Source organism: Sycon ciliatum, chromosome 2 (genome assembly GCF_964019385.1).
Source record: "Sycon ciliatum chromosome 2, ocSycCili1.1, whole genome shotgun sequence".
NCBI classification, from domain to species: Eukaryota; Metazoa; Porifera; class Calcarea; order Leucosolenida; family Sycettidae; genus Sycon; species Sycon ciliatum.
In genome coordinates this window covers 19,018,488-19,032,003 of record NC_088644.1, presented here as the reverse complement: position 1 = coordinate 19,032,003, position 13,516 = coordinate 19,018,488, and the positions used below count along the sequence as shown (strand labels likewise).

The window sequence follows — 13,516 nt, the reverse complement described above, 5'->3', positions numbered from 1 at the left end:
AAAAGGACTGCTCTTACTCTACCTGATTGTGGGTCCACGTGGTGTCACCTGAAAGTATGCATCAGTGACGGTGGCCGCGTCGCACCTTCTGCCACTCACTGTATACATGTAGACATAGTGTTGGCATTTCGGACAACCCACAGTTACAACCCACAGATACAACCCACAGATACAACCCACAGTTACAACCCACAGATACAACCCACAGATACAACCCACAGATACAACCCACAGATACAACCCACAGATACAACCCACAGATACAACCCACAGTTACAACCCACAGATACAACCCACAGATACAACCCACAGATACAACCCACAGATACAACCCACAGATACAACCCACAGATACAACCCACAGATACAACCCACAGATACAACCCACAGATACAACCCACAGATAAAACTTACAACAACAGAGCCTCGGTGTAGGTTTCAGGAAAGAATCATTTAAAAAATGCGTCTCTTATAATAATATAGTTCAAGCGTTCTGAACATACCTATGTACATGTAGATTGTGTGAAGGCCCCGTATCCGGGTGTGACCCACTTCTGTACGAGCAAAACCCACCCAAGCTCTGTTGATTCTGCTCATGGTGGAAATGCATTTAAAATTCAGTGCAGAAAGAGAATGCTCAAGAGAAAGAAAAGGCAATCTCTGACATGGGCAAACAAGGCCATGCTCCATCATAACAATCAGCAAGAGTAATATCAACTGGACCGTTTTCAGTATTATTATTGTTTGCAAGTCAATCTGTACTAGCCGACGAGGATGTTTGAGAAATGAAAATATAAATGATGTCTGTGCTGATGATATCCTGTCACTGAGTGCATTGGCAAGAACTCAAGTACATTGTGTTATAGACGGTCAAGTTGTTCATGAGAGTACTGCTGAAAGGAGTGTCGCTATACTAACAAGGGTCCAACAGATGGGCAGAGTAGATGCAGAGCTGGGTCTTGCAAATGCAGTGACACTAGTGTATGCCAGTGCTTCGCGTGACTGAGAGTTCACAGCCAAGACATCGACCTCATAGTGCATCTCTGCTGTTAGATTACTGACGACTCGATCGGTGGAGTAGTCACATCTGCCTCGTCTGAGCAGTTCTTCCACGGATTGGACACCCATCACACCACATGGTGAACTAGGTACAAGATTCGTTGACCGAACTCTTGACCTGGGATGTGCCACAACACAATACTGGACATCGGAAGATGGACTTGATTCCCACTGCACATTCAATGAGCGAAAGTCTGACGAAGTCACGCGCACTTGAGCATTTTCTGGTATTTGAGGATAGGGTGTGGACTTGGGTGTAGTGGTTGCAAACACATCGAACTTTCCCACATCCGTATGCGTGTTGAAAACAGTCAACTGGTAGACACTTGCTGTGGATTGATTAGTATACTCAAACACTGATTTGCCTGTGCTACGGCCAACGCCAGCATCACGTTCAGAAAGCCGTGGCTGAGGACGTGGTCTAGGAGGCGTTCGCACCCTTTGCCTCCGACCAGCGTGACCCTGCATGCCTGGCATGCTGAATAATGTATTGATGTTGTTGTTGTAGAGTTGACGACGGCGGCGGCGGCGGAGTGGACTGACAGTGGCAGGTTGAGCACTTGCGGTTGATGTACTGACCTGTGGGGAACCGGCAACTGGAGTGCCAGTAGCAGGTCCGCCAAGTGCTGCTCCAGGACCAGCACCAGGGAGTGCGATACCTGCAAAGCCACCCGCTTGACCGGCACCAGCTCCGGCGCCTGGAAATGCACCAGCTCCGGCGCCTGGAAATGCACCAGCTCCGGCGCCTGGAAATGCACCAGCTCCGGCACCTGGAAATGCACCAGCTCCGGCTCCTGGAAATGCACCAGCTCCACCTGGAAATGCACCAGCTCCACCTGGAAATGCACCAGCTCCACCTGGAAATGCACCAGCTCCGGCGCCTGGAAATGCACCAGCTCCACCTGGAAATGCACCGGCTCCGGCGCCTGGAAATGCACCAGCTCCGGCGCCTGGAAATGCACCAGCTCCACCTGCTGGTGGGCTGAATGCTGCATTTCCTGTGTTTGCGTTGGGTAGTTGGAATGTTCCTTGGCCACCTTGGCCCAGCCCACTGTTTCCTACCGCGAAGGGATTGTTTTCTGGAATCCCTGGAGGAGCAAATGGATCAGGGAAAGCTTGACCTCCAGCAAAGTTGGGACTCCCCATGTTGTTCGGGAAATTCCTATCAACTCCACCTGCTGGACCTCTACTGTTGATCGGATTCACTGGGTTCAGAAAAGGCATGTCATCATCGTCACTGAAGCTGTCATCATCGTCGTAGAGAAATTCAGGCTCAAAATACTCCACGGGCCATCCATCTCTTGTCAGTGCCCATGTAATAAGACCAGTACATGGTACTACCATTGCCTTGACTGCAGTAGGCATTCCAGAGTTTACAGCAGGTTCACTGAATGTGAAGATTTGGCCAGTACTGGGTGGAAGGGCATAGTTGCTGACAACACGATTATTGGGTAGTGCTATACCAGCAGGCAATGTGGTGACATTCACAGCCTGATATGCCGATTGTCTTTGTGGCCGTACATTCACATTGGTTGCATACACGTCGACGAAGTAAGATGTTGCTGGCTGCAGGTTGGTGATGAGAATACTAGTCTGGTCTGTGCATCTTACTTTGATTGTTGCGCCGGGTCTGGTGCGATGTGTGCCGCACGTACTACTGTGCCGATCTGTCACCCTGCTAGTAGCTGCAGGTGAGTACTCTATGCAGTAATTGACATGCTGCGCTTGACCACCATGTGCTCCATTCTTTTCCTTCTTCACTGGGTCCCATGAAACCTCCACTGCAGTCGGCCGAACTTTAGTAACACGTACCTGCTTCTCTTCTGGCAGTCGAGGATACGGTGAATTTCCTATGTTGCGCGTCATCAGGATCCTATAGACAACTGGCTCTTGTAGCGGGTTGGTAATTAACACACTGTACTCTCCACCACTAATATCAGTTTTCTCATACGCTTCAGAGACAGGAGCTGTCTCACTTCCAAGGCCAAATTCCTCCGATTCCATCGGCTCTTCATATTCAAAATCAGGTTCAATCTCGACGGGCGGTGGACCGTTGAGTGCAGACGCAGATACTTTGTAGCCACCCGGGGTGCCTGCTCCTCCAATACCACCAATATTGCTCTTGCTTGGCCCAAAACCATTCATTCCTCCTCCACCAGCACCTGGAGAACCGAACTGTCCTCCTGGTATTGCTGGATTTGATCCAAAGTTGTTCATATTTGGAAAATTATTTCCAGGGGGGAAATTTCCACCAGGAAGCCTGTCACCGGGATTAGGTGTCAATTGGGGCACAGGTGCGGCTTGATGTCCACCCATGCCTCCTCCTGTTTGTCCAGGGAAATTAACACCAGCTACAAGCTGATTAGGCAGCTGTTGATTTCCAATAGGATTTGCCATGGAAGGGAAAACATTGTTGGCTGGAGAACCTGGGCCTGACACTGGTGCTCCCCAGTTATTAGCTGAGGGACTTCTGCCTACAGTATTGCCTCCAGGCTGCGCTAGTTGCCTGCGCTTCCTCTTGTTGAACGGCATATTTATGAATAACTCCGGGGCTTCATCCATCGGTCTAACTGAGTGTTCGACATTGCTATCTTGGTTTCGTACTTGCCAATTTACAAGGCCTCTACAGGGTTTCACCTGTATGCTAAAATTTCCTCGATCATTGCCGAAGAAACCATAGGTTTGTGACTGTCCTGGCTGGAGGGAACCAGTTGTTTCCACCAGGTCTTGTAGCGCTATGACACGAGATTGGCCGGGATGACGATTCCGAAATCGCCGAGTATTTCTTGGCTGTGCTCCGTTTCTCGCAAATTGTGATCCTCCAAAATTCAGCGATGGTTGTTGCTGCTGACCAGGCATCATCGGTCCACCAAACGATGGTGGTCTTTGAGTTGAGATGCCTGGTAAGTTGCCAAAGTCAAAGTTTGGCTGCTGTGCTGCTTGCGGCTGACCTAGTCCTGGCTGTGCTCCTGGGGGAACCTGCCCGGTCAATGTACCACTTCCAGGTTGGGCTGGTGCAGGCTGCTGGGGTCCAGCCAGTCCCGGTCCAGCTGCAGGCGCAGCACCAGCAGCATTGGGAACAGATCCGGTAGGTATCTGCTGTATGTTGAATGGTGAATTGGCATTGCCAAACTGCTGGTTTGCGGGTCTCGATGCAGCCTGCCTTCCAGGCATGCTGAATGGGTTTTGCATTTGATTTCCAGGCTGGCCGAATCCTGGGAATAAGCTCTGGGAATAGCATAATCCTGCGCCATGAATAACGAAGACCATCACCACAGCAACTAGGGGATATTCACTCGTTGTAGCCATGGCAACTGGGCTGAAAGAACACCTCTACCTGCAAGAACATAAAGAAACACGAGTACATAGTTACGTACTAGTGCAGTATTGCGGAGTGTTTTAAAAGCAGGCAGTACCAAGGACCTTTCCTAGTAGAACTCATGTCAACGTATGGTAACGTTAGTCCAGAGAGTGAGAGAGTTTTGACTTCGGACGATGTTATAGGTGCACGGACCAGGGGCAAGCCAGTCGAGTCACGTGATCACCTTCAACATACTTACGCTATTAGTATTACCATATTAGTGTTAGTGTTCTGCAGTCCATGCAAATCACCACTGACAACCGCAGCAAGGGCAACAGAACCATTAGAACAGAGAGCAAACGTGCGCAGTACTCTTCTTAGTCATATGCAGCACCATCAACATTATACTGTTGGACCACCTAGGGGTACATCTCAGGTTGATACTGGCTGAATGCCACTTCCAGCGCCACAAAGATCTAGGAATACATGCCATACTGAGTTAGCCATGCCTTAGCCGCGAACGTAACATGCATGATTGTAGTCATGTAGTGCATTGTATACTTATAACAGGAAAGGGCTCTAAGCTAGGCGCTATTGCTGCAATAGTGCTTCATGCACACCTGCAAAGTGCTGAGCCGCTCACACACTGGAAACAGAGAAAACCAAGTTACTAGTTGGGACGCTAAGCGTCACGCTAAGACCACCATCAACATACATGTACATGTACATGCAATCGACCGTACCAAACCAGTTGAGAAATTTACCAACTCTGTAACCAACTCTGTAATCATGGTAATGGATTGCACGGTAAAGTCTTAGTTATGGTGATATCCGCACTCCACAGCATGCGTCACTGGACAGTTTGCACCCAAGCTGTCAATCTTTCGCCAACATTGTGTATCTTTCATTCAGCTTCCAGTTATCATCATGATTATTGTTGGGTGACGATAGCCTTAGCCTGAAACTCGGAATAAGGAACTTCTTTCTTTCTTTCTGCTCCAAGTGTGTCAGGAAAAGGAAAATAGATGTAACAACGAAACAGCCCTATTTAGTTCCTTTTGTGTACCTCTTGCGAAAAACAGAAGGGTATTGTTGCCTGAAGCACATGTACACACGTCTATATTTCGATTCAGAACCGTGTGCCACATATTGGCTGAGGCCCAATGAGGGCTCATGGATCCTTCACAGAAGATTACCTTGATATTGGAGTCGACGGACAGACAGATCATCTGCACCGTCGAGAGTGCATTTATCATAATTATTGCTCTTAGCAGACCAATACCAGGCTGGACTCTTTTTCTTTCCTTTAGATGGTACATGTACTTGTACCTTTGTATATCATTTCTCAACCTTGCCATCACCTCGGAAATAGCGCAAGGACTCAGTATGATAATCGGCTGTATTAGCCTGCTGAAGTAGTTGCTGTCGCCGGGCAAACGAATGTTCGAGGTAGAACGTGAGGAATGCACGCCTTTGCAAGCTAGGTTAGTTGGCAATGCGCTGATCTTTCACTGATCTGGATCTGAATCCTCATGTTTCTTCTCACTACAATATCCGTGCCAAGTCAACGCAACTTGGGACGACGTATGTTCCTACTATTACTAGTATTGTATTAGCACTCAGTATTTCTTCCCAGCACAAAACATGCATGTACTCGCACAGGTCTAGCACTCAGTATTTCTTCCCAGCACAAAACATGCATGTACTCGCACAGGTCTAGCACGCGTCGTTCTTGGGGGACACAGTATTCAGTAGCCGGATGATATGAGGCACTGAGGTAGTATACAGGACTAACCTGATCCAACGCAACACATAAGAACAACCACTACTTACCGAAGAATGCTGGCTGTCACCAACAACCTCTTCCCTCTAGCTCTGCCAGCACGAATCCAAAACTTACAAAGCGAGATGATGCATACAGACCTGCTCCCCTATCTCCCTCCTCCCTCCTTCATCCTCTGTCTCTATCTTTGATCGTGTTGTTCGCCGCGGACCTCGCTGCTACCACGGACTACGTCCTTCCCATTACAGCCTCGAAGAGTAGGAATACGTTCCCTTTGTCTCTGATATCCACCACACTGCTGCAGTTAGCTACATTGTCTCATGGCGATCTTCAAGACCTCGCCCAAACTTGCACTCTGCATTGGCCCTACATTGAACACTAAACTGAAAGTACTTGGACCGATCATGTACAGCGGCTTACCACATGTGTGCAGTGCCTGCAGCAGTGCTACTTTCATTTTCAACTCTACTAATCGGTACATTGCGCAAAGTCAAGGTTGATCCATCCTCTGCTTGTTTGTACACAGAGCTGATGACCAGCACATGACCAGCACATCACTAGTGTCTACCTTTGCTATTTCACAGTAAATGCTAGGTACACTAAGCTAGCTCTGGGGCGACATGAACCCGACGGTGGTAGCCGAGCTGCCGATCATTTCCCTGATTGGTCAACCGTGTAACGGCTTTACCAACTAGCTAACGGGCAGTTCAGTTGAACTTGTGCTAGTGGAGCTAGTCACTAGGTATCCCGATCCAGGGTAAACTGCATTGGTCACTAAGTGCTGACAGTCACTAAGCCGTGGAATGGATGCTACTACAGTACTAGTGGCAACACTGGGTACCCACGTGACCAGTAGAGACTGAGTAGCCGAAGGAAGAAGCCGCGCAGGAAGCATGGCTAATAACCTCCGTGACTGTGCAGACCGCTAAACCGGTACTGATCGGGCGCACACACAGCGCCCTGTCTTGCCATGCATTATCGCATTAGCAGAATGCAGGTCACCACCATCGCTGATCCTACCTAAACGCCTAAATTCCTTTTGCAGTCAAGACACCACTCCTACCGAGTCACAGCAGCACAGCAGTCGTGTTTAGCTGACACGCCGTCTGTAGGTTTAGTATCTGTAATAGCTCGCATGATCAATGGCCGGGTGGCCGAAGCCGGCGAAGGCGATGGCATCCTGGCATGGAATTGGACTCAGTACTACACTACACTGTCTTCACCGTCGTGCTAGCACTGCCGATTAGCACCGACGCGTACTTTGGGGGATGTATGGCTCTAAAGGTGAAGGTCGACACCCCTACTGGCCATCAATTTTGATTTCCCTATGACGGGTTTCTGTGACAGCCGTCATCAACTTAGATTAAAGAACGGCGCTACCGCTTTGTTGACTAATAATTATTATCTATTACGGTACCCTTGTCGTGTGTGAATAAATATGTGGTGCCTGTGGCGACACACTAGTACTGGTATTACTCTTCTACCATGGAAGTAGTTTCTGAGCTAGCGCTCACACTGTCACGTACATGAACCAGGCTCTCGTAGACTACAGTATGAAGGAAGCATGATGGGAGGCACGTCAAGAACATGGTCCACTTTTTGAGTACATGTGCATGGGGACTAAAATTGCAGCTTGTAGGAGAGTATAATTATGGTGTTTAAGCTGCTGGAGAGCCGCGCTGAGATGGAGGTCTATGCTCAACGCATATGAAACGGTGTATCATCCATCGTCTTGCCGCCGACAAGGGTGTGGAAATTCCCCGCTTTCCCGTGCACTGAGCTTCACTATGTGCTAGTACTTGTGGGGCGCCTGGAAGGCTGGACCATGTGGACCATGTGGACAATCCTCGGATGAACTATGGTACCAACACTCAACATGCCCCAGCATAGCAACAGGCCCCAGCATAGCAACAGGGCAATATTGTTAGTACATGTAGTACTAATTGTCATCCTGACACTGTCTGTACTTGATTGTGTACGAAGCAGAACATTGCTTTCAACACCTCATCACAGGCTGTCCTGCTGGTTCTTCACGTACAGGGATTCTGGGGAACTACTACTATACAATGTACATGTACGGCACTGGGGGAGAATCCTGTTTCAAAGTACAATTATTATATCAGTTCCTAATCATCGCAAGCCAGAAGCAAGCCCATCCTCCTAGTCCTAGGAAGAGGCTGAAGCTCCAGTTTGCGACCTTCTCAGCAAGGCCCTCTTTCTCGATCATCTTCATAATGCTCATGACATGAGAACGGATGTGTTAAGTCGGCAACAACAGAATACCGCTGGTCATGAAGTAAAGCGAGGAACAACTGTCAACTGGCCAGAGTTATTACATCATCAGTTGAGGTGCTTTGGCAAAGTCGCGGGGAAATAAAATAGCGCTTCTTTCAAGTGCACACTGCACAGTGTTGGCTTTGCGGTAATGCGTGTAGACCACAGAGCGACCTAAACTAAAGGTTACTAGCACGACGAGTAGCGCGCAGTGTTCGAACTGAGCTTGACTACCGGTGGAACTGCTCGTGCTCAGCCATGGTAGATCTTTCCATGGTAGGCAGGTGAAAGCGACCGTCGATTGTCAGTCGTCGGCACCAGAGAGTCGTAAAACACAGTATTTTACGACTCCCTGCACTACTTACCGCATTTCACAAATCTTCGAGCGGGACGTCATGGAACAGGATCATTCCGGATCATGCATGGACTAGATCTACCGTTTTTTTTTACAGTTCACGCGCTAGATCCAACGCCACGGTACTCGTACCCAACACCCAAAATACCGTCGGTTTGGTAGGTCTACCGTCAAAAAGTCGATCGTTGCGTCAGGAGTCAGGACTCAGAAGCCGCTAACCGTGTCTCGAAAACACATCAAAAACAGTATACTCGCCCTACACGCCGACCGTCGAAAATAGCGTGAACGGTAAAATGCTAACCATGTCGTAATAAAAAAATTGCTGTGGAGATATGGAGTATCTCAACAAAGACTCAAGCCTAACGTCGTAACGAGGAGTAACGGCAGGTCTACTAAAGTGTTCGAAAGAGAGAAAAAATATTTCATTTGGTGCTGCACATTGTCGCAAGCAACTCTGTTGCCGAATGTTCTGTCCGGTCCCTGCGACGATGGTGCTGGTTGATCCAGTGTTCAGGGGACAAGGAAAGCGCTCTTGCTATTGTAGTGGACAAGGCGAACTCACCGCTACTGTATGTGTTCGGCCGATGGATTGTCATCCGTGTTATCCCCGCTTGCGGCTTGGCGCTAGCTGCACCGAGCTACCGTTTGCTGGTTCGCTGAATCCTTATGGAATATTGAGTTCGTTCAGTGATGAGTTTGAGTATTCCAAACATGGAGATTTTAACGACTATTGTGCAGGTTCAACTTATCTTTAGGCTAAGTAATAGTTGAATTGATCAGGAGCACAAATGCCAGCACGCTGATTTTCGGTAGACTCTACTCATTGGTATGACATCATAGATTTGGAGCATGCACACCTATCGGGAGTAGGTTAGGTGTCCAGCAGCATGTGCTGAAGTCTACCTACTTTGAGTGCTGGCAGTAATTGACAGGTTTGCGAGCTGCCAAGGTCAGTATGAAGCAAGCCCTCTGTGACCCGATGATCAACTTGTCAACATTGTGCTGCAGCATAGTCAGTTCGCATTGGAACTTCCTGTAGTACGTTAGTGACTTACTGCGATACTGCACTGCCGCATTGGCTGTGTGTCTGCTGCAGTACTTATCCGGAAACGGGCGGACTAGCTCAACGTGTGCGGCTTGTAGCTGAGTATTGCTAGACCTACGCATCAAAGAACCTTCAGATTCTCATAGCTGCTGAGCACTGCTTGACATACGCATCAAAGAACCTTCAGATTCTCATGGCGGCTGGGCACTGCTTGACATACGCATCAAAGAAGCTTCAGACGCTTGTAGCGGCATGCCTGGCTTGCTAGCTGTATCAGTATGACAGACATTCTGAAAACTAATCCGATGTCCCAGGTAGAGAAGAATCCCGGCATGGGTGGCGGGTGCTGCAAGGAGTTGCCACTGGAGACAAAAAAAGCATTGGAATTTGTGCAGTATTCATGTGAAAGCCAGCACATGGCGCAGCTACTGCCAGTTTTTACCAGCGATCAAGGATGTCCCACTGAAGGTGAGCAACGGTGCACATAATGTCTGGTGTGTGTGTGGGGGGGGGGGGGGGTGCGTGTGTGTATGTGTGTGTGTGTGTGTGTGTGTGTGTATGTATGTGCGTATGTGTGTGCTTAGGCCTAGACTGGGGAGTCATGCGAATCTAGGACTATATGAGGCATGACCCATGAGCCATAAGATAGACAAGTTTAGCGAGTTGTGTAGTAGTGCATCACAACATCAAAAGTGAATTGACGGAGTCATGCTAGCTTTCCTACTGTGACCCGTACACGGACGAATTGCAGAGTTTTGAACAAGTCCGTCCCCCAGTCACACAGGTCTGGGTGAGCTTATCATGCCAGCCCGTGTATTCACTCAGTCCGCAGGTCTGGGTGAGCTTATCATGCCAGCCCGTGTATTCACTCAGTCCACAGGTCTGGGTGAGCTTATCATGCCGGCCCGTGTATTCCCTCGGTCAGGTCTGGGTGAGCTTATCATGCCGGCCCGTGTATTCACTCGGTCAGGTCTGGGTGAATCAACTGCTTGTACTTGTTACACAAACATGGACAATGTATTTTCAATGATCAACTGTGAGCTATACATGCACATTGTACATTCCAGTGTGCAAGCAGGATAGAACTGCCACTGTGACATCGTCCAATTTATCGGACAGAGCCCTACAGTTGTTTCGCATCAATTCTCCCTTTGTCTGGAAACCCATCAGAAAAAGAACATTTCCTATTTCCACTGAAAAATCGAAGGCTGCCACTATAATGTGCATGTATGGTTTATAGTCGGGGAGTCGTCAAATACCCGTAAAATGGTATTTTTACGACTCCCTGCTTTAAGCGTATATTTGTAGTGCTAAGGTTGAATACAGAGCATATTGACTCGGGCTGACGACTATAGCAAAACTAGTATACCGGCTATAGTGATCTTTTTTTCGAATTTATTTTCATTTGCCGTTACGAAGTATGAGCAGCTTTTACATAATATTATACATATGGGAATAGTCGTCTATAGTAAAAATAAAATAGCCTATAGTGATGAAAAGAGGACCAAAGAGCTACAAGTATTAGTTACGCTATATTATCCTCTAACACCACCAGTTACTTTACAATCAACTCATGCAATAACATTCCACCACACTGACAAACAGTACTGACGTTGAGCGGTTCTACACCTGTCAGGTACCTCCTGCCGTACAACCTCCAGCCTTTCCCAAGCTGGCCTGCAGCATGTACCGGCCCATACTTACCCTTGTTGTCTCTACTCAGCTTTCATTCCGTTGGCTTGGATAGCTACTTGCGCCCCATACCGTAAAATTCCATAAATAAGCCCACCCTAAATAATGCCCATGTCCGATAATAAGCCCAGTTTTAGGCGGTGTACACTTCAAGTCCGTTTTAGCGCCCATGCCCGAAATAAGCTCAGGGGTAAAGTGGACTCAAAATGACCAGCGCGCGAGCGTGCGTTCGCGTACAAACTGTAGAACAGTTGTAGATCGAGTGCGTGCCATCCAACTGCACGCAGCACAGTGCAGAACTCAACACTGTCACGGCATGCGAGGACAGCGATGTTCCGTTGGAATGTAGCAAAGTGCCAAAAAGTGTGGTTTGATGTACCTGTACCACGCTCAGTGTGAATGGTGGTTCACTGAAACTAGTGGGTTGCTGATAGATTGATCTTCTGCAGATTGTGTCCGGAATAACGCCCATGCCTTAAAATAAGCCCATGCCCAAATATACACCCGGTTTTTTAGGCTCTGCAAAGTATACGCCCGGGGCTTATTAACGGAATTTTAACGGTATTGGCCATAGCTACCCAGGCACTTTATCTTGCATTCTCTCTCCCTCCATCTCTCTCTCTCTTCCTTAATGTAGTTGTTTCGTTCGTCTTTGTCTCCGTCTCTTTATCTCCTATAAAAAATGTCGTTCCACCTACCCGTGCCCGTTGTCCGTTGTGTCTGGGAGGATAACACCTTTTTTTCGTATCTCAATACACCTAACTGGCCATCAGCTCTAGCACATCTTGGACGCGCACTCCAACTGCCTTCCAGCTGGTAAGGTTCTAAGTCATAGAAATAACATAAAGAGGGGAAAGTGAGCGCAATCAAGACAAGCGTGAGCTGAAAGTACTGTATCGTTACTCGGATGCATGAAAAAGGATACAGGTGGGCAAAACAAACTGAACTGAAAAGACAAAAGTCTATCAAACCAGCCATGCCAAACAAATGAGACAACCCTTGCCTTTCCTATTGCTTGGTTTTGTGTTACACTAGGAGCACGGATCTAAAATGCAACAACGCAATGCGCAATGTTTGCCGCAAGCAGCAACGCAGCATACGTCACAGAAGCAACACAAATATTAATGCCGGTAGCAACGCAAGCATTGTTGCGGGTTGCAACACAAGTATTGTTGCCGGTAGCAACGCAAGTATTGTTGCAGATAGCAACACAAGTATCGTTGCAGGTAGCAACGCAAGTATTGTTGCGGGTTGCAACACAAGTATTGTTGCCGGTAGCAACGCAAGTATTGTTGCAGGTAGCAACACAAGTATCGTTGCAGGTAGCAACGCAAGTATTGTTGCAGGTAGCAACACAAGTATCGTTGCAGGTAGCAACGCAAGTATTGTTGCAGGTAGCAACACAAGTATTGTTGCAGGTAGCAACGCAAGTATTGTTGCAGGTAGCAACAGTCGTTGCAGTGCATGGTGCATCGCAGCTATTTCAGTATTCCTTGCTGATCATGTGCTGAGTGCTCTTTACAAAGGTTACAAGTTATTTTGTACTGTGAATGCTGTGCCGTCAACCGAGGCCACCCGACTGAGTGCTAGTTTGTTTCCATGGAGATAAGTTCTTAGTAGTGCCGATGTTTGTTTTGATGTAATTACCGCTGTCCTGGTGATGCTGTCGTAATGTGTACTTATTGATAGGGTGGGGTCCCCTGTGTGGCTGCATGAAGTGGCATTGAATGACAACAACAGGTCAACAGCACAAGTGTGCGCATGCCGACACGCTTATGGATGCTGGCATTGACCCTAGAAAATCAATATATTCACTCCAGGATTATGGGAGGAAGGTGGGGTCCCAGCTGCGGAAACAGCTGCTTCCACATGATCACCCTGCCAAGCAGCAGTCGTACCTGAGTTACGCCCCATGTGCTTTTCCCCAGCATCTTCTACATTGTAGGATTGCTCCAGGCAGCAGGCTCACTACTGGTGTGGCTTGCAAAGATGCTGTGTTTGGGAACA

At 48.2% G+C, this 13,516-nt stretch overlaps 1 protein-coding gene across 1 annotated transcript; it reads right to left on the bottom strand.

The window, feature by feature from the left end:
• Window positions 1-432: 432 nt before the first annotated feature.
• On the bottom strand, window positions 433-6,691 carry LOC135809050 (uncharacterized). The gene is made up of 2 exons (XM_065322308.1): window positions 6,194-6,691; window positions 433-4,396 (listed from the first exon to the last, which is right to left on the bottom strand). Exon 2 carries the CDS (start codon window positions 4,366-4,368, stop codon window positions 880-882), a length of 3,489 nt encoding a protein of 1,162 aa, XP_065178380.1. The 5' UTR covers window positions 4,369-4,396; window positions 6,194-6,691; the 3' UTR covers window positions 433-879.
• Window positions 6,692-13,516: the final 6,825 nt, after the last annotated feature.

What these genes read in the sequence shown, in the direction of transcription:
- LOC135809050 (XM_065322308.1), bottom strand. Translation starts at nt 4,368, where the DNA reads ATGGCTACAACGAGTGAATATCCCCTAGTTGCTGTGGTGATGGTCTTC.